The 23,704-nt window shown below is 50.4% G+C and overlaps 1 protein-coding gene across 25 annotated transcripts in view; it reads left to right on the top strand.

Annotated features, from left to right (window-relative positions):
- Window positions 1-23,704, top strand: part of CAMK2G (calcium/calmodulin dependent protein kinase II gamma) — a 61,854-nt gene that overhangs the window by 32,065 nt on the left and 6,085 nt on the right. For 4 of the 25 annotated variants that reach the window (XM_074382414.1, XM_039478308.2, XM_039478307.2 and 1 more), the window contains exons 11-19: window positions 858-941; window positions 1,203-1,245; window positions 3,748-3,810; window positions 5,833-5,876; window positions 16,302-16,334; window positions 18,787-18,855; window positions 20,018-20,062; window positions 21,259-21,307; window positions 22,983-23,096. In XM_074382414.1, coding sequence (XP_074238515.1) covers window positions 858-941; window positions 1,203-1,245; window positions 3,748-3,810; window positions 5,833-5,876; window positions 16,302-16,334; window positions 18,787-18,855; window positions 20,018-20,062; window positions 21,259-21,307; window positions 22,983-23,096 — 544 coding nt within the window. The remainder of the gene's footprint in view (window positions 1-857; window positions 942-1,202; window positions 1,246-3,747; window positions 3,811-5,832; window positions 5,877-16,301; window positions 16,335-18,786; window positions 18,856-20,017; window positions 20,063-21,258; window positions 21,308-22,982; window positions 23,097-23,704) is intronic. The other 21 variants (XM_074382415.1, XM_039478314.2, XM_074382417.1 and 18 more) reach the window with 15 other exon arrangements.

Raw genomic sequence — 23,704 nt, 5'->3', positions numbered from 1 at the left:
CCAGGAAGTTAGCAGTAAGTATATTGAAGACAAATTTCCATCAAAAAAAGGTAGGGTGCCGTGACTGACACCTGTAATCCCAGCACTATGGGAGGCTGAGGTGAGCAGATCACTGGAGTTCAGGAGTTTGAGTCCTGCCTGGCCAACATGGCCAACCCCATCTCTGCAAATACAAAAATTAGCTGGGTGTGATGAGATGTGCCTTTAATCCCAGTACTCAGGAGGCCGAGGCAGGAGAACTTGGGAGGTGGAGGCTGCAGTGAGCCGAGATCATGCCACTGCACTCCAGCCTGGACAACAAGGTGTGAGACTCCATCAGAATCAATCAATGCCATCCAAAATGATGAAAAGAATTGATGCTTCAAGTTGATGATCCTTAGCTTCTGGGATCATGGCTTCATTTAGGACTTTGCTAGGGGTGTGTTGACAGGGGCTCTGGGAAGGAAGGAATGTCCTCTGCAGAGAGCAGGAACCCTGCTCTCACTGCTGAGCATCTGGAACGCAGTAGGTGCTCGGTAAATAGTTGCCTAAGAAGTGATTGAATAAGGATCACAGCCCCCAGGGTACTCTCCTATTCTGCAGCCTCTGCTTCCTAAGGAAGAGCAGAACGCTGTCAGCACCCCCACCTAGCATCAGTGATGGCTTTCTCACATCCGTGTTGTTCTTACATAACCTTGAGTTTGGGGTAGTGCTTTTATTCTACAGGCGTTTTCACATCCATGACCTCATTTCATCTTCAGAGCAACTCTGGGGTAGCTGAGAGCATGACCCTGTCCTGGGCATGGTGTCAGTGCCGGGACTGTGGCAGGTGCAGAGGATCTGGGCTGGGGCTCATGCCCTGTCTGTTTGGCTTCTAGCAACGATCCACGGTGGCGTCCATGATGCATCGTCAGGAGACTGTGGAGTGTTTGCGCAAGTTCAATGCCCGGAGAAAACTGAAGGTGAGTATCGCTTCTGGGCTGCCAGCCTCCTTGACATCATGCCTTGCACCAGTGTGGCTCCTGCCCCATCATAGAAGGAAGCTCTCCTCCTGGCTGGAGCTGGGCTCTGAAGATTGTACATATCTTGGTATCTTGGGGTCATGGTGGGGGTACCCAGAGGCCTGATGTCTTCCAGCTCTAGCCAGGACCTGCCTTTGCCTGGGACCAGCCTGCCCTTTTCTGGGGTCCCAGTGAATTCACAGGACCTTCCTCTTTCCCTAGGGTGCCATCCTCACGACTATGCTCGTCTCCAGGAACTTCTCAGGTATGTTTTCCTGGCTGTGTACTTTGATTATGCCGAGGTGAGTGGGTCGGGAATGGGCTGTTGCCATCCTGGGAACTGCTGGGTGTCCTGGGCCACACCTTGACCAGATCGAGTGAGGATCCTGTTTTGAGGGGCTGCTGCTGCTGCTGAGTCCTGCTCCTGAGATTCAGGGGGCTGGGCTCAAATTTGTGAATTCTGTCTTCTAGAACCCCCCCAGGGAGTACCCTGCCCAGCTTGCTGTGTACCTTGTTTCTCTGGATTCTTATTTAACTCTCTGAAGACTCTCAGCACTTTAAAGATTTTAGCCAGTCTAGGGTCTTGGAGAATGTGCTGGGGGAAGAAAAGAGAGGTGAGGGACAGCGAGTCTTCTCAGTTGCCAAATTGCCGCCGTTCACTTGGCTGCTGGGATGATCTCTTCATTTTGTCCAAGTGGAGATGACTAATAGAAATTATTCCAGATGTTTAAACCTTTTTCAATGACTTGTGCTTAAAATATTTCCTACAACACTAGCTATAAAAGTGAAGAAATAAAGTCCGGCAGGAGAGGGAAAGGAACTTGCTTAAATTTGCATAAAGAATTGGGAGAGGTGGGACCAGTAATTTGTAAATCACACTTGACATTTCTTTTTAAGATGCAAGACACTCCACTCTCCCCTTGCCCCCATCCTCACCCCAGCCCCTATTATTGTTTGCCTTCAATTGGGAAGCACAGTGGCTTGTGAGGAAAAGATTAATGTCAAGACCGAAGACAGAGAGGGCTCTGCCCAGCTTGCTGTCTCCCCCATCCTCCCTCCCTCTAACCCTTCGCCTCACTGTTTTGGTTCAAGACTCCCTTCTTCCCATAACAAGACTCCCTCCCCTGCTTCCCCTTGGCAGCATTATGGACATGGGGTTGTGCGGGAACCCAAGCCACCACTTGGTGGGAGCTGCTTCCAAGCGCCCGTCCTGACGTGCTCCCCTGCACTCGCTTCAGGTAACCCAAGGGCCTTGGCTGTGAGGATGCTGCAGGCAGGGAGGCCTAGGGCTTCATGGTGTAGCCTGAGAGCCATGGAGGGCTAGATAGTAAGCCCAGGGCGGGCAGTGCCCCGCCTCAGTCCTTCTCCTCTGACCCTGCTTTGGGGCTTGCTCTTGTGTTGTGGGTACCCATCACAGGTAGACTGTGGTCCGGACCCACCTCTCGCAGGTGGAAACAGGGAAGCATGGCTACCTGCCTCTGACGTTGGAACTGGAGTCCCACGCCGTGCTTCTTGTCCTCTAATGACGCACCTTCTACTCTCTGGGTCTACAAGCCTTTCCAGAGGACACTGAAGGGCATTTTTCTATGCTACCCCTAGAGCAAAGCTCTGTCCTCTCCCCGCTCTGAGTTGAAGAAATGTGAAGACAGGCTGCTGCTTCTCTTTCAGCCCGGCCAGTCAATAGCAAGGGCCCTGTCTTGTGGCCCCAGGCCTCTGCGTCAGCCTCCCCCTCCATTTCGGGAAATTGGCATCCTGGTTTCAGGAAGTCAGGCATTAGGACAAAGCATTTTATTCATCCCTATAGAGCCTTCTGTTATTGGCCAGACCTCGACTGGCCTTTGAGCTCACTTTGCCTTGGGTCAGAGGAGGCAAACAATGCTGTGAGCATCCCAGGATGGCCTCTTCTGCCCTGACTCTGGGACAGGTGAGGACAGAATCTGTCCGGAAGCTTCTGCAGAAAGAGGTGTCTATGGATGTAGTCAAGAAGGAGGGGCACCTGTGTGTTTTCCCTAGGGCTGTTTTTTGAGTTGACCCCAAATAGGGGATGTGGCTCAGCCTGGACTTCAGCAGTTTGGCCAACAGTGAATCGGGGACTCCAGAGTGTATGGCTTCAGCAGCCTTTGTTTTCTTTCTTGGGGCTTATTTCTTTTCCCCTCAGCACACTGTGACACATAGGCTGAGAACGCTGCCTCTCCCAGCTACCTCCCTTAAGACAGGGACCTGTGTCTCTGAGGCGCTGGGGGGCATGGAGCTGGGGCCCGTCAGTAAACTTAGCTGCACAAGGGCCACAGACCCTCCCTGGGCCCTGTGTGCCAGTCCCTCTAATGTGTGGGATGTGGAAAGGGGAGAGAGCTGCTCTGCGCCCCCGGCTCTCTCACCATGGGCTCATTTAGCTTCTAGGGAAGGAAGGACCAGAAGGGAAGGCGTTCCCTCACAGCCTTAAGCTAGGACCGGGCTACCCCAGAAGGGCAAGGCACTTCGCCCCAGACCCTCTCCAAAGGGGGTCATGGGACAGGCACTGCAGCCCTCTCCATCTGGTGGAGATGCGGTGTTCCCTATGCCCTGGCCCGGCACAGTCCTCCCAGGCCCCCAGACTGCTGCAGGGCTGGCTGCGCCTGCCTCCTCAGCCTGCCCCTGGCGCTCCGCTCCCCCAGCTCGGCTGGCTTGGCCACGCCGCCTGGGCTGCGCCTCGCGCTGGGGCATGCTCGCTGCTGATGGCCCCGTGGCTTTGCGGGGCTCTGTGCACTGAGAGACTGTATCCCCTCAGTTGGCAGGCAGAGCTCCGCCCCCGCCTCGCCTGCCGCGAGCGCCGCCGGCCTGGCCGGGCAAGGTACGTGGCATGAGTCCTCCCCGACCGCCTGCCTTGGCCCCCTGTCACCCCACCAGGAGGGCCAGCATGCCAGGCCTACTCACCAGGGAGGCGCGTCCCATGCTTGCGGGCTGAGATGGGCATGCCGGACAGACTACCTAACTTGGCATCTGCGAGCGCATCGTTGTTATGGAGCCCCCCTAACCAGCCATGCATGCTGGGCGCTTGCCAGCTCTCAGGAGGCAATAGCCTGGGGGCGTGGAGCCGGGCAGCGGGAGGCTTGCCGAGAGGCTGACGCCCTGGGAGGGCTGCAGCCGACAGTGGCCCCTCAGAGACAGTGCTGGGCATTGCCCTGAGCTGCCCAGTGCTAGGACTAGCGCTGTTTCAGATCCCACAGAGGAGCTGCGCCCCTCAAAACCGTGAAGTCTGGTGCTTGCAGGCCTCCAGGTCTGAAAGGCCCCAGAGTGCAGAAGCCTCAGAGCCAGTTGTTCCTGGGTTTGGATCCTAGCCCTGCCCCACCGTGAGCGGGTCACTCCAGCTCTCCCATCCTTAGTGTCCTCACCTCTCCAATGGGGATGAGAAATAACGTGGCGGTGTTTAAGATCACCCTGTCGCAGGCTCTCAGCCCTGCCTGTACAGTACAGCTATTATCTGGGAGCTCGCAAGAAGTCCTAATGCCAGGACTCCACCCCAGACGATAAAATCAGACCTTTGGGGATGGGGTAGGTATACGCTTTTTTTAAGCTCCCAGGTGTTCCTAATGGGCACCCTGTGTTGGAGAGCTGGCTGGTAAACGGAAAGCACTTAGGCAGTAGGAGGTCAGGCTCAGGAGTCAACACATTGAAAAAGCAACTTTCAAACCCAGCACCACAAGATGAGATCAAAGGCCTTTTTCTGGAGTCAGCATTCTTGTAATGGAATGACTCCTATTCTCACTGGAGAGAGATGGGACACAGCTTGGGGAGGAATGGCTACCCAAAAGGCAGGAGGGTGGCAGCAATAGTGACAACAATGGTAGACACTGAGTACTTGCTATACGCTTTGCCAGGCACTCTGCTAAGTGCTTTTCATGCATAATCTCACTGGATCCCCACCACTCTTGTGATGTAGGTCCCTACTTTATCCCATTTTATAGATAAATTGAGACTCAGAGAGGTTAAATAACTCACTGAAGGTCACACAGCTGGCAAGCGGTGGAACCAAGACACAAACCCAGGGTAGGCAGGCCAGGTGGATCAGGCAGTTTAGCTGATTCCCTCTCCCTGTGCCTCCCAGACTCTCCTCCCCACTGCTGCCTTCCTGTGGCCTTTGTGACCAGCTGGTGTCACCAGCCTTCTGGCACAGAGCTCATCAGCCTGGAGCGTCACTCCATGCCTGGCTAGAATCTGTTTGATAGCTTATTATTCTGCCCAGTCCTTCCTGCTCACGGGTCCAGAGAATGGACACTGGGGAAAGGGTGGCAGCTAGGACCCAGTGAACCTGGTGAGGACCTGCCCAGTGAAGGCTTCAACCCCCTGGCAAAACCCTCCTGTAGGTGGTTCTGGTTTCTGTGTCTGTGACTGTCTGTCTGTCCTCTGGTCTCCTGTGTGAACTGTGACACTCTGCTTCTTGAGAACACTCAGGAGATGTCTTGCATCCTTGCAGTTTGGCCATCCAGAGAACTTCCATGGCACCTAGGGATGGAGCCCTCATCCTTTACCCTGGCACTCTGCTTCCAGGCCTGGGTCGAAGCTGTCAAAGGCAGAGTCCCCAGTGCCAGTGCCCCAGGCAGCTCCAGTACTGAGCCTGGTTTCTCCTCTAAGTGCTGTGCGTCCATGCTCTCTTCCATGCAGAGGAGATCCTGAGGTGCCACCCTGAGGGCTCTGATGCCACTTGAGATGCCCTTCTTGCTGAGCGGCTACTGGGAAGTGCCTCTTTTGGGGGTTTTGGAGACCCTTGGCTCCCTTGTCAAACACAGCACTCTCTTGTGGATCTGGCTGCTGGACTTCAGGCTGGGGAGAGGGTACAATGCAGAAGACTTGATTTTCCTCTTTGTTTTCACAGCTGCCAAAAGCCTATTGAACAAGAAGTCAGATGGCGGTGTCAAGGTAAGTGTCTCCAGCCTCTGAACAGACTGGCCTCTCTCTCCCCGCAGTCACTATGGGAATTCTTGGCACCTAGTTCCCCTTTTCCCAGGGAATCTTCCTATCCTTGCTAGTCTGCTTTAAACCAGATGCCTTTGTGCTCAGAACAGCAGGTTCCACTGGCCTGAGAGGGAAGTAGGGAGGTATTTTTCCTGGCCCTAGCTGGATGGGTATGACTCAGGGGAAGTGATCCAAATCATAGTTTATAGCAGAGCTGAATCCGAAACCTGACTTCCACACGAATGCTTCATCTCCAGGGCTTGACCCTGGGTTTTTTAGGTCATTTGGTTATCTTTTTTTTTTTTTTTTTTTTTTTCCTTTTAAAAGCACAGACTCTTTTAATCAAATGAAAGCCAAGTTTGCCTGAGTGATTCAGGCAGGGTATGGGGCTTGGAACCTGAAACCACTCTCCTTTTGGTCTTTTTCCTTCTCTCTACAACACTTTCAGATCCCACTGAGTGCAAGAGTCTCGAGCTTTCTTGACGCGTAGGCTCCTCAGAAAAAGACAAGGGCCATTGTGGATCACGGCTTGTTCCCACTGGGTGAGGGAGCTTTTCCCGTGGGACTGGGGCAAGAGGAGGGACCTGGGACCCACCAGGAGCTCTGCTGGGAGTGGCTGCTTGGCCAAAGTAGAGGAGAGTTGGCTGGGGCTACCCACAGGGCCCAATACATAATGTAGATGCTTTGGGAGCAGAAAGGATCCTGGGGCTAGGGCCTGCGTAGGAACTCATGCTATCTTGAAGCCTCCCAACTTACACTCTAGAAATTTTCACTGGGCCTTTTCCCAGGATCTTATGTCCACAGCTGAGATGTACACACATGTCCCATTCCCTCCCCACTCCCTCCTCTTTCCCTCATTCTCTGCATGCCTGCTTCTGTGTCCTTTGCCCCTCGCAGGAGAGCTTGGGCTCCGCGCACACCCTCTGACATGGAGCTGGGGGTATCATGCAGGCCCCAAGCTCTGCCCCTGAGCTAGATGGATGGAACCAGGTGAGGAAAGGGGGCAAGTTTAGTTGGAGAAAGTGTTTAATAAATACTTGTCAATCAGAGGTCCATGCAGCATTCTGTTCTGAGAGGCACACAACAGAGGTGTAAGAGGGGGTGCGGCTTTCAGTCACTGCAGGAAGAGGACCGTGCCTAGAGTCAGCTGAGCACGGCTAGTGGACCCATGTGGGATGGTTCAGTCCAGGAAACTCATAGGAGAGAGCTTACTGGAGAAAGCTGCAGGGACATAGGTGAGACTCACTTTGCAGTTTTACTTTCTACTACTACTACTATATGTTTTATTTAAATTGAGAATATGGGCCAGGCTTGGTGGCTCACGCTGGTAATCCCAGCACTTTGGGAGTCCAAGGTGGGTGGATGACCTGAGGTTTGGAATTCAAGACTAGCCTGGCCAACATGGTGAAACCTTGTCTCTACAAAAAATACAAAAATTAGCCAGGCATAATGGTGGGTGCCTGCAGGAGAATGGCTTGAACCGAGGAGGCAGAGGTTGCAGTGAGCCAAGATCACACCATTGTACTCCAGCCTGGGCAACAGAGCGAGACTCTGTCTGAAAATAAGTAAATAAATAAATAAATAATAGGCTGGGCACGGTGGCTCATGCCTATAATCCAGGCACTTTGGGAGGCCAAGGCGGGTGGATCACAAGGTCAAGAGATTGAAACCATCCTGGCCAACACTGTGAAACCCCATCTCTACTAAAAGTACAAAAATTAGCTGGGTGTGGTGGTGTGCGCCTATAGTCCCAGCTACTCGGGAGGCTGAGGCAGGAGAATGGCTTAAACCTGGGAGACGGAGGTTGTAGTGAGCTGAGATTGCACAATTGTACTCCAGCCTGGCAACAGAACGAGACTCCGTCTCAAAATAAAATACATTGAGAACATGCCATTTCTTTAACTTAAAAACAACAAATTATATTTGTATGGGTTCTCATACATATTGATGCTCTCTGTCCAGCGAGAACACAGGGTATGTGGTAGAGGGATGTCAAAAATACGGTTGGATCAGTCTTATCAGGCAGAATTGGAAGTTTCTGTGTCAGACCATGGGAAATACCATAGGCCACTGAGCAGGGAAGCTATGGTGAGAGTGCTGATAGAAATGATTTGGCAAGCCGGGTGCCGTGGCTCACTCCTGTAATCCCAGCATTTTGGGAGGCTAAGGCAAGAGGATTGCTTGAGTCCAGGAGTTTGAGACTGGTCTGGGTGACATAGCAAAACCTTGTCTCTGAAAAAAAAAAAAAAAAAAAAAATTAGCTGGGGAAGGTGGTTTACACCTGTAGTCACAGCTACTTGGGAGGCTGAGGTGAGAGAATTGCCTAAGCCCAGGGTGTTCAAGCCTGCAGTGAGCCAAGATTGAGCCACTGTACTTTCCAGCCTGGGTGACAGAACAAAACCCTGTCTCAAAAAAAAAAGATACCTGCTGTGCCCCCAAGAGTTAGGAAGGCAAAACTTAATCCACCCTTGAAGGTGTTCACAGTGGGAAAGACACAGGGCAGCTACTGGTTCTGTGCAGTCTGCTGAGGTCTTGGGGAGGTATGCACCGGGCAGGTACTGGACGAGCAGACAGATAAGCATCCAAACCAGAACAGGAATCTCTGGAAGGAGATGGCCCAGGAGTTGAGCTTGAGGGACTAGCTATATTTTGCTGGGTTAAGGAGAAGACAGGAGGGAAGGGATATTCCAGGCAGAGAGAAGAGCGCATGTGAAGATACACAAGGTTGAAACAGCTTGATGATTCTGGGAACTTCAGTTATCTTCTTTATGGCTGAAGGGAAGAGCAATTGCATAAAATGAAATCTGAAATAAAGTAGTCACTGCTGAGTTGGAGGGGAGAGGGTGGATAAAGGCACCATTATGGAACAGGTTTCTTTTTTTTTTTGAGATGGAATCTCTCTCTGCCACCCAGGCTGGAGTGCAGTGGCATGATCTTGGCTCATTGTAACCTCTGCCTCCTGGGTTCATGCGATTCTCCTGCCTCAGCCTTCTGAGTAGCTGGGATTATAGGTGTGTGCCACCACACTGGGCCAATTTTTTATATTTTTAGTACAGAGGGAGTTTCACCATGTTAGCCAGGATGGTCTTGATCTCCTGACCTCATGATCTGCCTGCCAGGGCCTCCCAAAGTGCTGGAATTACAGGCTTGAGCCACCATGCCTGGCCTCCCTATTTTTTTTTTTTTTTTTCTAGATGGAGTCTTGTTCTGTTGCCAGGCTGGAGTGCAGTGGCACTATCTTGGCTCACTGTAACCTCCACCTGCTGGGTTCAAGCAATTCTCCTGCCTCAGCCTCCTGAGTAGCTGGGACTATAGGTGCGCAGCACCACACCCAGCTAATTTTTGTATTTTTCGTAGAGACGGTTTCACCATGTTGGCCAGGATGATCTCGATCTCTTGACCTTGTGATCCGCCCACCTCGGCCTCCCAAAGTGCTGGGATTACAGGCATGAGCCACTGTGCCTGGCCAAGGAACAGGTTTCTAGCTGAACTTTGTAGATACTACTGGTCTCAAAGATGAACGTCACGTGCAGCCACGTGAGATTAGCCAAAGGAGCCAGCTAAAACCATGCACATCCAGAGCCCAGCTTGGAATTCACATTGTATAGACCTTGGCTGGGAGGCAGAATCTGAATTTCATGAATCCAAAGGACATGAATGTTTAAGAGTCTGGTAAAGGCAAAATTTTGGGATTCTGTGTTAAGAAAAGGCTAGAAGAGTCAGCAAAGGAAATAGAGGAAGAACAGAGAGGTGGAGGAAGAATAGACGTCCAGCAGCAGCTCTTTCAGGAATGCTGAGGTCCGGAGCTGGGCAGACAGATCATTAGGTAAGAGGCTCTGAATGAGGACGTGTGGGGAACCTAGCCCTGTGATGTGTTATGTGCTTGACCCAGATAGGTGCTCAGTAAATGAGTTTTATGCCACATTCTTTTGAGAAAAGAGCTTCAGCATCATGGTGGGACCAGAGGCCAGTGACCACCCAAAATTAAAAGGCCAACCGCATATTCACAGCAATTGTGATGGGAGGGGTTAATATTTTTATTGGAAGAGTTTTTGTAACAAATAATTCCTCTTAAAACCCAGTAGATAAGCCAGCTGCAGTGGTTCACGCCTGTAATCCCAGCACTTTGGGAGGCCAAGGCGGGCAGATCACTTGAGGCCAGGAGTTTGAGACCAGCCTGGCAAACATGGCGAAACCCTGTCTCTACTAAAAATACAAAAATTAACCAGATGTGATGGCGCACACCTGTAGTCTCAGCTACTCAGGAGGCTGAAGTAGGAGAATCACTTGAACCTGGGAGGCAGAGGTTGCTGTGAGCCAGGATTACACCACTGTACTCCAGCCTGGTGGGCAGAGCGACCCTCTGTCTCAAAAAAAAAAAAATCAGTAGATAGGTGATCAAAGAAAATAAACTGACAACCTGAAAATAAGGAAGTAGAACTGGATAACAAATGTGGAAAAATCAGGCCGGGCGCAGTGGCTCAAGCCTGTAATCCCAGCACTTTGGGAGGCCGAGGCGGGTGGATCACGAGGTCGAGAGATCGAGACCATCCTGGTCAACATGGTGAAACCCCCGTCTCTACTAAAAATACAAAAAAAAATTAGCTGGGCATGGTGGCGCGTGCCCGTAATCCCAGCTACTCAGGAGGCTGAGGCAGGAGAATTGCCTGAACCCAGGAGGCGGAGGTTGCGGTGAGCCGAGATCGCGCCATTGCACTCCAGCCTGGGTAACAAGAGTGAAACTCTGTCTCAAAAAAAAAAAAAAACAAAAAAAACAAATGTGGAAAAATTTCCAGCCTCACTATTACCAGAGAAATGTAAATTGAAGCAAGGTGCCATTTTTGAATTCTTTAGTCAGTGATAGTAGTGAAACCAGAGTGGTTTTTTCTAAAACAGCCTGTGTGTCAGAACCATAAAAATTACTCTTTTACCCTGTAATTCTACTTCTGGGAGTTTTTCCTAAAGAAATAATTCAAAATAGGGAAAAGCTAAAAGCAGGAAAATGTTCAATATGATATTATTTATAACAGTGAAAAGATTGGAGGCTGGGCACAGTGGCTCATGCCTGTAATCTTTGGAGGCCAAGGTGGGAGGATTGTTTGAACCCAGGAGCTTGAGACTAGCCTGGGAAACATAGTGAGACCCCATTTCTTAGAAAAAGAAAAAGAAAAATTAGCCAAGCATGGTGGAACATGCCTATAGTCCCAGCTACTTGGGAGGCTGAGGTGGGAGGATTGCTTGAGCCCAGGAGGTTGAGGTAACAGTGAGCCATGATCATAACACTGTACTCCAGCCTGGATGACAGAGTGAGGCTCTGTTTCAAAAACTAGATTGGAGACAATTTCAAAAGCCAGTAAGGAGCCAGGCACAGTGGTGCATGCCTGTAGTCCCAACTACTCAGGAGACTGTGGCAGGAGAGGATTGCTTGAGCCCAGAAACTTGAGGCCAGCCAAGCGACATGGTGATACCCTTCAACTCTTAAAAATATTTTTGAATTTAAAAATAAAAAGAGTTTTAAAAAGCAAATAAATGGGCCGGGTGCAGTGGCTCACACCTGTAATTCCAGCACTTTGGGAGGCCAACGTGGATGGATCATCTGAGGACAGGAGTTTGAGACCAGTCTGGCCAACATAGTGAAACCCCGTCTCTACTGAAAATACAAAAATTAGCCAAGTATGGTGGCATGTACCTGTAATCCCAGCTACTCGGGAGGCTGAGGCAGGAGAATCCAATGGAACCTAGGAGATGGAGGCCACAGTGAGCCAAGATCACGCCATTGCACTCCAGCCTGGGCGACAGAGCAAGAAAGACTCTGTCTTTAAAAAAAAAAAAAAAAAAAAGCCAATAAATGACTAAATAATTATGGGAAATACATTTAATAAACCTTTAAAAAGTTAATTTTTGGCCGGGTGTGGTGGCTCATGCCTGTAATCCCAACACTTTGGGAGGCCAAAGTGGGTGGATCACGAGTTCAAGAGATTGAGACCATCCTGACCAACATGGTGAAATCCCATCTCTGCTAAAGATATAAAAATTAGCTGGGCGTGGTGGCACACGCCTGTAAACCCAGCTACTCAGGAGGCTGAGGCAGGAGAATCACTTGAATCAGGTTGCAGTGAGCCGAGATCGTGCCACTGCACTCCAGCCTAGTGACAGAGCAAAACTCCATCTCAAAAAAATAAAATAAAGGAGTACATACACTATCATCTAAATTTGGTTTGACGAAATGTGTTTGTAGATATTTATTCAGTATATAATAGGTGGGGAGGAAAAAGACTGTAAGAAAGCCCACTGAAGTGTCAATAGTAACTTCACTGGATAATGGGAATTTGAGAAACTTTTTTTCTCATACATTTTTCTGTATTCTACATTTTTCATCTAGATTGCGTACTACTGTTTTTTTTTTTTTTTTTTTTTAAATACTCTTTTTGTTTAAGTAAGGCATAATGCCAGGCATGGCAGCTCATGCCTGTTAATCCCAGCTACTTGGGATGCTGAGGTGGGAGGATCGCTTGAGCCCAGGAGGTCCAGCCTGGGCAACATAAGCAAGATTGCATCTGAATTTTTTTAAAAAAAGGTAAGGCATATGCTTGTATATTATATCTTACAATGATTTTTTTTTTTTTTTTTTTTTTTTTGAGACAGGGTCTCACTCTGTCTCCTAGGCTGGAGTGCAGTGGTGCAATCTCGGCTCACTCCAACCTCTGCCTCTTGGGCTCAAAGGATTGTTCCACCTCAGCTGCCCGAGTAGCTGGGACAATGGGCATGTGCCACCACGCCCAGCTGATTTTTGTATTTTTAGTAGAGACAGGGTTTTGCCAGTTGGTTTTGCCTGTTGCCCAGGCTGGTTTTGAACTCCTGAGCTCAGGTGATCCACCTCCCTCGACCTCCCAAAGTGCTGGGGTTACAGGCATGAACCACCACACCTGGACAATAATGACATCTTAAAAGATTGCAGTTTTTAAAAAGACTGGAAGATTGCTAGGAGTGTGAGTGGTTTTCCCATACCCCTTCTCTGTTTTCCAAATTGCTTGTATACTAGCTGAAGTCCTTTTATAACATGAGACAGGTAAATAACAATTGATACTGTGGCTGCATCAAAGGGACAAGAAACGAAAAGGAGAGGACAAAGCAGGATGTGTGGAGTTCAACCTTTCCAGGCTCTCCTGAAAGTCAAGATTTTGATCCTTGTTAGGAGGGAGGCCTGTGGAGTTCTCATACAGTCTTGAGCTTTCACCATCATGGATTCTTCTTTTGATCTGTCTTCCCTTCCCAACTCTGCCTTCCTCAGTTCCTACGGCTTAAGTGTCCATAGGGCGATTTCTTTTTCACTGTTCAGAAGGTTTCTGCAAGATGTTCAAAATACTAGCCTTGGTTTGAGCAGCTAGTCTATCTTGTGCTCTTGATTTGGGGGACTTAGCTTCTATTTAGATTTCTTTGAAAGTGGATGCCAGTGACCTAGGATCTGTGGAAGAGTTAAGAGCCACTTGTGAGGACGAGACCGAAGGGACCACAAACTCAGATCCTGAGAGTGTAGGACAACTCATGCCTTCTGCTAGTCCCAGGCCAGAATGGCCATCCTGTCTTTGAAAAAAAAAAAGCAAGAAAAAGGAAAGGTTATAGTTATTTCCCTAAGTACTATATGAATTATTTTGTTTAGTTATGTGAAAGAAGTTTGAACTCTTTTCTAGCTTAGCATTTTAAATAAATACAGATTTTTTTAAAGTAAAAGTGAGATAAAATTCTTGAGAACCCATCTGGCATTTAGCCAGGCATGGTGGTATGCACCTGTAGTCCTATCTACTCACGAGGCTGCAGTGGAAGGATCCCTTGAACCCAGGAGGTTGAGGCTGCAGTGAGCTGGGATCATCCCACTGTACTTCAGCCTAGGCAATAGATAAATATCTTATCTCTTAAAAACAATAATAATAAAAAGATCTCGCATTTAGACAATGTGGTAGTGTCCTGGTCCAGAGGGAGCCCAGCTACGCGTGGCTAAGGGCAAATCCCTGAAAGAATGGAGAGGGAAATTGAAAAATGTTCACTAACCTGAGAAACAGTCTTTGGAAAAGGGTGATCTCAGGTTCTCATGCAAGACAATTTGGGAAAAAGAGAGCCAGCAGAAAGCTGAGAACTTACTCCCCATTAGTCAAAAATCTGCTTTAGGTCAAGATCCTGCAATAGCCTTTGACAGCATGCCCCTGAAAAATCACCAGAACCAAGACTGGGCCTGGTGAGTGAGTGCCTGTGCAGAGTTCTTGCTGCTATGATTCAGTGCAAGTTAGAAACCTGTGCTCTTCTGTAGCCTGGGGAAGAACCAAAGTCAGAAAACCCAGCTCAACTCAGCAAACTTTCCTTGTCTGTATGCTAACTGTAAGACGTGCTGCTAGGTACTGTGGGAATTCCAAAGATATATAAGATAGGAACCTTCCCTGAAAGCAGTAACACTTTAGTTGGGTAAAGGGATAAGGGGGTACACACACACCTACATTTGTTATATATATATATATATATATATATATATATATATATATATATATATATATGAATATAAGGAAACCCCCTCTTTTTGAGGGATAATTTTAGAAATAAAATAACCATATTTGAGTATATTTAAAAGGCCAATTTAAGGCCGGGCACAGTGCCTCACGCTTATAATCCTAGCACTTTGGGAGGCCAAGGTGGGTAGATACCTGAGGTCAGGAGTTCAAGACCAGCCTTGCCAACATGGCGAAACCCTGGCTCTACTAAAAATACAAAAAAATTAGCCGGGCGTGGTTGGTGGGTGCCTGTAATCTCAGCTACTCAGGAGGCTGAGGCAGAATTGCTTGAACCTGGGAGGCAGAGGTTGCAGTGAGCCGAGATCATGCCGCTGCACTCCAGCCTGGGCAACAAAACAAGACTTGGTCAAAAATAAATAAATAGGCTGGGCGCAGTGGCTCATGCCTGTAATCCCAGCACTTTGGGAGGCTCAGGTGGATGGATTGCCTGAGCTCAGGAGTTTGAGACCAGCCTGGGCAACACAGTGAAACCCCATCTCTACTAAAATACAAAAAGTTAGCCGGGCATGGTAGCATCCACCTGTAGTCCCAGCTACTTGGGAGGTTGAGGCAGGAGAATTGCAAGAACCCTGGAGGCAGAGGTTGCAGTGAGTGGACTCCACCCTGGGCGACACTCCACTCCAGCCTGGGTGACAGCAAGACTCCATCTCAAAAATAAAAATAAAAAATACATACATACATACATACATGCATACATAAAAGGCCAATGTAAAAGAGGCCTAACTATGTTTAGATTTTTCTTTTCCTTTAGCTCTAATATTTGTAGCCTCTTTCTTTTGTTTATAATATATCCCTGAAAATGTTTTCTAAAGAATGCTGGGCCCTTGAGGGCAGGAACAGTTTATCAACTCTGTCTACTGTGCCTGAAACAGCCTTCAGTGTTTGCTGGGCATTGTCCAATGAATGTGCAAAAGCTGAACAACAGACAGACATGTTCCAGAGGGACCTTACCCCCAGTGAGCTAATTATGAAATTCATAATTACTCTTCACCTTTTAGACGCAGTCTTCTGGGATATATTTTTAGTGTTCCACGTGGTCTTCATCCTGATGTGTCTGTTTCACATCTGAACATAAAGTTTGTGAGCATCTAGTTGAGGCTGAGGAATCACTGCTTTCAACATTCCCTGTGGCTTACATCCGTGCCTTTTTATGATCGCTATAGTTTTAATCACTGGCACTCCTGTGTTTCCATTTCCCATGAATTGCAAAATGCAGTAAAAAATTCGAATATTTTAAACAAATGTGGCTACACCGACAAAATAAAGGAGGCCACCATTTAACTGTAGGTGATTTTCAAAAGCTCAGCATCTTGTTCTGAAAAGCAGTTTAGGGGTGCAGCGAAGTCAGAAGTCAAATTTTATTAAAACTGAGGACAGCCTATGGTAGCTTTTGTTTTTTCCCTGGTGGCTGCTCCCTTGAACTTCAGACGGTTCTGGTAATGAGAGAAAATAAATAACATTACAGGGTGAGCTAACCCTATGAATCCAGATCTGTAAATTTGTAGCAAAATGTTACTTACCCTCACAGACTTGTGACTTAATCTCCTTAGGAGGCTTTTTCTGAGCAAGGCTGAGACATCTCTAGAAGATACTAAATCTGTGTCTACGAACCTGACTGCAAAAGAGTTCTTCCCTCCTGGGGTCTGGAGGGTGTGAGTGCTGTCAGTCCACGTTCTGTTTAACCCTCTGGTGCTGGTCTCCGGGTCTCCCTTCGCTCTTTTCTCCCTGATGCAGAGCCCACGCTGGTGTGCTAACCTGCAACGTCTCTGTGCTTCTCTTCTTACCTCCTCTTTCCCCTTCTCTTTCCCTCTTGCTGTGGTGTGTCCAGAAAAGGAAGTCGAGTTCCAGCGTGCACCTAATGGTGAGCCTTGCCTGCCCACCCATCGCCCACTCCATGCTGCCTGCGCCCGCCTGCCAGCCACGCAAACCTGTTCTGCCATGTGCGTGTGCCTCACTCATCCTCACTGCATGTCTGTGCTGTGTGGGCAGGTGTGGCCTGTCCTGCCAGGCGGGGGCCATTACCCAAGGTCACCCAGTGGCCTAAAAAGTGGGTATTGGAAGGGGTGGTACGGCACCCCCTGCTGTGGAGCTTCGACAGCCCCCAGCAGCCCAGGGTAGGACATGAAGCTGGTAGGGACTTGGGGCCAGGCGGCAAGCAAGGGAGAGACCCTTACTCACTGTTGCTCAGAAAGAGAGGCCCTGCTTCCCAGGCATGAGCAGCTGCTTCTTATAGACTGGCAGCTGCAGGGCAACTGTGTGGTGGGCAGAGGGGCTGGTTGCAGGCTCCCACCTGTTAGTCTCGATCTCCTGGCTCTGCCACCATGCAAATCCCATTCTCCAGCTGTGCCCAGTGTTTCATCCTGCCCACCCAGCCCTCAGGGAGACAGCTAACTCATGTTTCTCATGGGACACAGGGCACCAAGGGGGAACACAGCAGCCTGAGTCATTATGAAACCATCCATTGAAACCAGAGGTGGGGCCACTTGGGTGACATCCCAGCCCTCTGCAGGTTTTATGGGCACCCTGGAGTCTTTGCCCCCTGTGAGGGTCTTAGCCTCAGCTGGGATTTACAGGTAGGGCAGCCCTCTCTAACCAGCCCCAAACAGGTCAGCATCAGTCACTGAGCTAGGTGGGCTTTGCCTCTTCCTGCTGGGAATGGGAGACAGCAGAGCTCCTGTGAGTTTAGACCCACCGTCTCACTACTCCTGGGACTCCTCTTCTCTAGCCTGCCACGGTCTGTGGAGTCTTGTTCGGTGGAGTCACTTGGTGCCTGGCTTGAGGTTCCATGCCTAGACTGGGTTTGGGGATGTCTGAGCCATTGACAGCAAGCTGGCAGTGGATGGCTTCAGGTCTGGTCCAAGAGGCCTCCAGGCAAGAAGTAGGACAGTCAGAGTGCTTTCTGTGTGTGTTGTAGGAGAGAAGACACACATTCTATCTGTCTATGTATCAGCTGTGCCCTGTGCAGGGACAGCAGCCACACATTTGTCTCACTGCCTGTTGAAGAACTCGCAGGCATCAAGTTGTGCCTCAGTGGCCCCCAACCCCACTGGACCTCAGTGAGATTGAGTATGCTGGCTAGGGAACTATCGGAGGCAGAGAACATCACATGGATATGGCTCCCTGCCCTGGAGATCGGCCTCCTTCCTTCCTTCCATCCTCCTTTTGCCCCTCCCTTGTTGTGCCCTCCGTGTAATGTTTTTGTTTGTTTGTTTTTGTTTCTTTGAGATGGAGTATTGCTCTGTCACCCAGACTGGAGTGCAGTGGCATGATTTCGACTCACTGCAACCTCCGCCTCCTGGGTTCAAACAATTCTCCTGCCTCAGCCTCCCAAGTAGCTGGGATTACAGGCACTTGGCACCATGCCCAGCTAATTTTTGTATTTTTAGCAAAGATGGGATTTCACCATGTTGGCCAGGGTGATCTTGAACTCCTCACCTCAGGTGATCCACCCACCTTGGCCTGCAAAAGTGCTGGGATTACAGGCGTGAGCCACTGCACCTAGCTACCACCATGTAGTTTTGAAAGGCAAGGATATATCCCTGGTGGTCATGCTGTTATTGGGAATGTTGGCCCGTGCGTGGCCTACTCTGTCCTGGGTGCTGGATTCTGGGTCTACAGCCACAGTCCTGCTGGGTTTCACCTTCCCCTCCTCGGAACATTGCCCTTACTTCTTGCCGACCAGCTCTTAAGATTTGTCAGGCAGAAAGGTGAACAGCCCAGCCCTGAATCTGCTCCCTGGGGTCAGTGAATGCATTTTATGTCTGAAATAGACTTCCACCCCCATCCTCGACACCATCTCTTAAGCCAGGTGTACTTTCTTTTCTCCTTCCTCTTCGTTTCAGGCTTCAAGCTGGTGTTGTAAGAAGGACATACAGGTGCTGGGTTGAAAGGGCAGCAGGAGACTGCCCACAGATAGGGGACCAGAGTTTCTGAATTTTGTTCTTTCTTATAAACTACCCCTCACTTTTCCCCTGTACAGTGGGAGGAAGATCTTGAACTTCTTTGGGTCAGATGTGGATTGTGCAATGACATGGCACCTGGCGTAAGCAGAGATTTCTGGAGAGATGCTTTAAAAACAAGTCTTTGGGCTGGTCCCACCTTGAGGGTGCCCCCAGAGCCAGACTCTGGGCCCCACAAATATTTCCTTCCTCTGATCATCTCTCTAGCTATCACTCTCATCTGTGCAGCGTTATAGAGGCCACCTCAGGCCTAGCTCCTCCAGGCCAGGCCAGGAGGCAAGGGAGGTCTGGGAGTTGAACCTGAGTGGCTTTGGGGACTCTGGAGGAACTAAACCATCTGTTTTCTTGTCTCAGCCACAGAGCAACAACAAAAACAGTCTCGTAAGCCCAGCCCAAGAGCCCGCGCCCTTGCAGACGGCCATGGTACCTCCTGTCTACGGCTTCTCCGCCTCTGCCCCCAGCTGCCTCCTGCCCCTTCCCTCTTTCTCCTCTTGTGCCCCCTCCCTGACCTCCTAGGCCTGTTCCTTTCTTGGTCCCCGTAGAGCAGGCCGCTTTGTGTGCTGCCCTGCAAGCCCCTTCCCCTTCATTGTCCTGCCTGGCCGTGCTCCATCCCGCATGGCAGAACTGCTGCTGCTCCTTTCGCTGGTGGGGGGAGGAGTGATCAGGGCTCTCTGCTGAACCTCCCAGGCCGGGGCCGGGACCCCCAGTGGGTCTGCTATGGGGGCTGGGAAGGTGAGTTGCTTAGGAAAGGAGATGGTAGGAGCTTTCTTGGAACCTGAATATCAGTTCTTGGAGGCCTCATTGTACAACCTGCCTCCTCCTCTCCTTTGCAAAGCCAGGAACAGGAAAGAGGGCTGGGGTCCCCACCTCTGGATGTTGCTGAGATCTCTGGGCTTCTGGAGTGCCTCGTACTGGCTGAGTTCTCTCTGGGCTCCTCCAGGGGTTCTTTGTGCTCTTGGAGCTCCCTCTGCTAGTGGTGGCTAACTATAGAGTCAGCAGGGGGGGTGACTGGGAAAGACGGGCTGATGGTGCCTGCTACTCCCCTCCTTCCTGCAGACCCTTGTGCCGCCTGATGTGGTGGTGGGTCCAGGAACTAGGGAAGGCAGAGGGCGGGCACAGTGAACAGCTCTCTGGGCTCAGCTTGCTGAGGGGGCCTCGTGTCCTGGCTCTTTCTGGGAGACCTCCTCATTCTTCTCCCCAGGTTCCTGCCTTGCACACTCCCCATGATGAACACTGAGCTGTGCCCTCAGTCCCACAGCTTCTCCAGTGTACCTGCCCCATGGGATCCCTATGTGAAAAGAGCCCTCAGAACCAACAGGAATCAGGGACAGAGGCCCTTGTCCTCTCCTGGCACCCACCTGCACTTGCCGGGCGTCTCTTTCTTACTAGCCCAAAATCCAGGGCTTTCCAAGCTGCCCAGGACCCCAGTTGAGCCAGGACATTTTGTCTTCTGGAGATGGCTGGTGGGCAGGCCTCAGTGGTCATTATAGGGTCTGCAGGGGTCATGGGGTACAGGTGGGGCTCCTCAGGGAAGAGCCGTAGTCTGTCCCCAAGTCAGAAGGGTAATTTTCTTCTTCTCTCACAGGAGCCACAAACCACTGTGGTACACAACGCTACAGATGGGATCAAGGTGAGTGGCTCCCGAGCCTGTCTCCTGCTTTCCAGGTCAGCAGGAGACAAGTGAGCTGGGTCCCAGGGGTCTATATGCTGCACCCTGAAGCTGAGGTGTTTGCAGAGGCTTGGCTGAAGCAACTTGGCCTGTGCCCATAGTTTCTCCTGAGGAAGGGCATTATACCTTACGGAGCCCAGGCTCTGCAGGCAGACAGACCTGGTCTGAATCCTGGCCCTGCACATTAGTATCCTTTGTCTGCAAATTGGAGATGATAATAATAGAATCTTCCTCCATATGTTGTGAAGTTTAAATGAGAGTAAATGTTCATCAAAAAGAAACCAAAACAGGCAAGAGCATCACTAGACCCTGGAGCATTCTCCATAGCCTGGTTCCTTTGTACCTTTGGTGTTTTCACCAGCATTCCTAAACATCTCTTGAACCCAGACACCATCCATGGCTCTGGTTTGCAGAGGTGACAAGACAGATTCCCTGTTCAAATGGTGGGTGCGAGGGGAGGCAGATAAAAAACCAGTAAGCAAATAGATAAGATAGGCTGGTGCTATGGTTCACACCTATAATCCTCACACTTTGGGAGGCCAAGGTGGGTGGATCGCCTGAGCTCAGGAGTTCCAGACCACCCTGGACAACACAGTGAAACCCCTTCTCTACTAAAATACAAAAAATCAGCCAGGTTGGTGGCACGTGCCTGTAGTCCCAGCTCCTTGGGAAGCTGAGGCACAATAATTGCTTGAGCCCGGGAGGCGAAGGTTCCACTGAGCTAAGATCACACCACTGCACTCCAGCTTGGGTAAGACTTCATCTCAATAATAATAAGATAAAATCTAATTGCAATAGGTAATCTGAAGAAAATGGCACAAAGTAGAGAGAGGGCCAGGTACAGTGACTCATGCCTGTAATCCTAGCATTTTGGGAGGCTGAGGCAGGCAGATCACTTGAGGTCAGGAGTTCAAGACCAGCTGGGCCAACATGGCGAAACCCTGTCTCTACTAAAGATACAAAATTTAGTTGGGGATGACGGCACATGCCTGTAATCCCAGCTTGGGAGGCTGAGGCAGGAGAATCACTTGAACCTGGGAGGCAGAGGTTGCAGTGAGCTGAGATCATGCTGCTGTTCTCCTGCCTGGGTGACAGAGCGAGACTCTGTCTAAAAAATGAAAAACAGAAAAACCCCACATGTTCTTTTTGGCCTACAGGGCTCCACAGAGAGCTGCAACACTACCACAGAAGATGAGGACCTCAAAGGTAGGTGCTGGCCCTTGGAGGGGGAAGGACTCCAGCAGTGACCCAGGTACCTGGGCTCCAATGAGGCACCTGCCTTTTCTACCTCCAGAACTGGGAATGGTGGCTCCTGTACCCCTAGGAGAGGGTGTGATATAAAAGCTACTTTCTAGGAGCCAAGATATGAGGCCCCTGTCTGGTGTTGCTGAGCTGGGCAAGAGGCTTCTCTTCTTTGACCCCAAGTTTAAAATAGCTAAGCTAGAGATTCTCCAGGAACCAGGGCTCAGAAAACTGTTCCTGTGGCTGGCAATGACGTGCCATCCCAGAACTAGGCTATCCCAAGTTCCTGCCAAAGTAGCCCACAAGAGTCATGAGTCATAAATAGAGTGACCAGTCGTTCTGGTTTTCCTGGACCCAGAACTTTTGGTTTTAAGACTTCAATGGGCCAGGAGTGCTGGCTCACACCTGTCCAGAACTTTGGGAGGGCTGGGCAAGAGGATTACTTGAGGCCAGTAGTTTGAGACCACCCTGGCAACAGAGCAAGACCATGTCTGTATTTTAAAAAGTTTTTTTAAGAACAAATAAATAGGCAGGGCACTGTAGCTCACACCTGTGATCCCAGCACTTTGGGAGGCCAAGGCGGGCAGATCACTTGAGGTCAGGAGTTTGAAACCAGCCTGGCCAACATGGTGAAACCCTGTCTCTACTAAAAAAAAAAAAAAAAAATTAGCCAGGCATGGTGGCGGGGGCCTATAATCTCAGCTACTAGGGAGGCTGAGGCACGAGAATGGCTTGAACCCAAGAGGTAGAGGTTGCAATGAGCCGAGATTGCACCAGTGTACTTGGTGACAGAATAAGACTATCTCAAATATATATATATATATATATATATAAATGTAAAACCCACATAGTCATGGGAACACTGAGATGAGTTGGTCACTCTAGTCCTAAGATCTTGGCCTGAATGATGGCGTTGGAATGAATCTGACAACTGTGAGGCCATACTTGGTCATGTCCTCATGGCCCCGTAAGGACCACCAGCCTAAGCTTGGGCCTGGCTAGAGTGCTGGGGGCCGGGTGGAGAAGGGCATGGCAAGCCAGACCCCTGGGAGTCTCTGTCCTGCTCTTTGGTTGGACCTCCTGGAATTGCTCCCTTTGCCTGAATTTAGTAAGTGACCTTGGGCCAGGCCATCAGAAAAAACAGAGGAACACTATGGGACAGAGCTGGGAGAGCATGCCCCGGGTGGCAAGGGAACACCAAACCTTTTGGAACCAAAAAGACAGAAAACAGAAAGCTACGAGGAAGTGAACCACAGTAGCTCCAGGGCCCTGCGAGAGAGGTCACATCGGTTCGATTCCAGCGCTGCTGGGCGCACTAGACCCTGTGGCCTGGCCCCCTGGAACATCTTCCCTGGGAGCTGGGGTCCTTGGACAGGCTGTCATAAGGCTCGTCTGGAAGCCACAGTCCAGATATGGGCACCTGCGTGGTGCCATCAGCTGGGAGGCCTCTCTGGCAGAGGTGGCGGCGTGGGATGTGGTCCAGTGTCCACAGCAGCCCGACGCGAGGCGTCCCCTTGCCCCGGCACTGCAGCGCCACGGGCTCGGGTCCTGTCCGGCTTGCTCGCTCACCTGCCTTGTTCTGTTTGTTTTGGCTGCTCTGCCTTGCCCTGCCCTGCCCTGCCCTGCCCTGGCTGGCTAGCTGCCCCGCTCCGCATTGGGAATGGCAGCTCGGTGCCTGAAGGACGGAGCTCCCGGGACAGAACAGCCCCCTCTACAGGCATGCAGCCCCAGCCTTCTCTCTGCTCCTCAGCCAGTAAGTGTGAGGGAGGCATATTCTGGCTTCCGTCTCCCTGGCTCATCTTGAAGCCCCTAAGGGACCCCCACCAGAGCTGTCAGCCCAGCCCAGCTGCCCATGGTAGTAAGCTCCGGGAGCAGTGTCTGCTAGGGGTGGGGGGACGATTAGAGGTGCTGTTGAGAGAGTGGGTGGAAGAACATGGCCTGGGGGTTGGGGGTATAGAAGCCCCTGGGATATGCCATGGGCTTTGCCTCAGCGAGCCAGGAAGAAGGGCAGAGTCAGAAGTCAGGTCTGTGGGGGTGGGAGTGGGGTGATGGGGGAAATCGTGCCAGCAAGGAACTGTGTTGGGGATGTAGTGCTTCCTGGGGCTCAGCATAACATACTAAGAACATGGGGTCAGAGGCAAGACAGATCTGAGTTTAAATCCCAGCTACACTGCCTTAAAGAGTATGAAGTTTAACTTCCCAGAGCTGCAGGTTCCTTATCTGTAATGTGGAAATAAAATGGCACGCACTTCAGAGCCTTGTTAGAAAACAGACGAGGCAGTAGGAAGTCTTGATACGGTGCCTCGATGGGTCATCAGTAGCTCACCCTTGTATTTCTAGTTATGTCTGTGCTGGAGGATG

Source organism: Saimiri boliviensis, chromosome 12 (assembly GCF_048565385.1).
Source record: "Saimiri boliviensis isolate mSaiBol1 chromosome 12, mSaiBol1.pri, whole genome shotgun sequence".
NCBI classification, from domain to species: domain Eukaryota; kingdom Metazoa; phylum Chordata; class Mammalia; order Primates; family Cebidae; genus Saimiri; species Saimiri boliviensis.
Note: the sequence above shows the minus strand (reverse complement) of the source record. Positions and strands in the feature narration are given on the sequence as shown.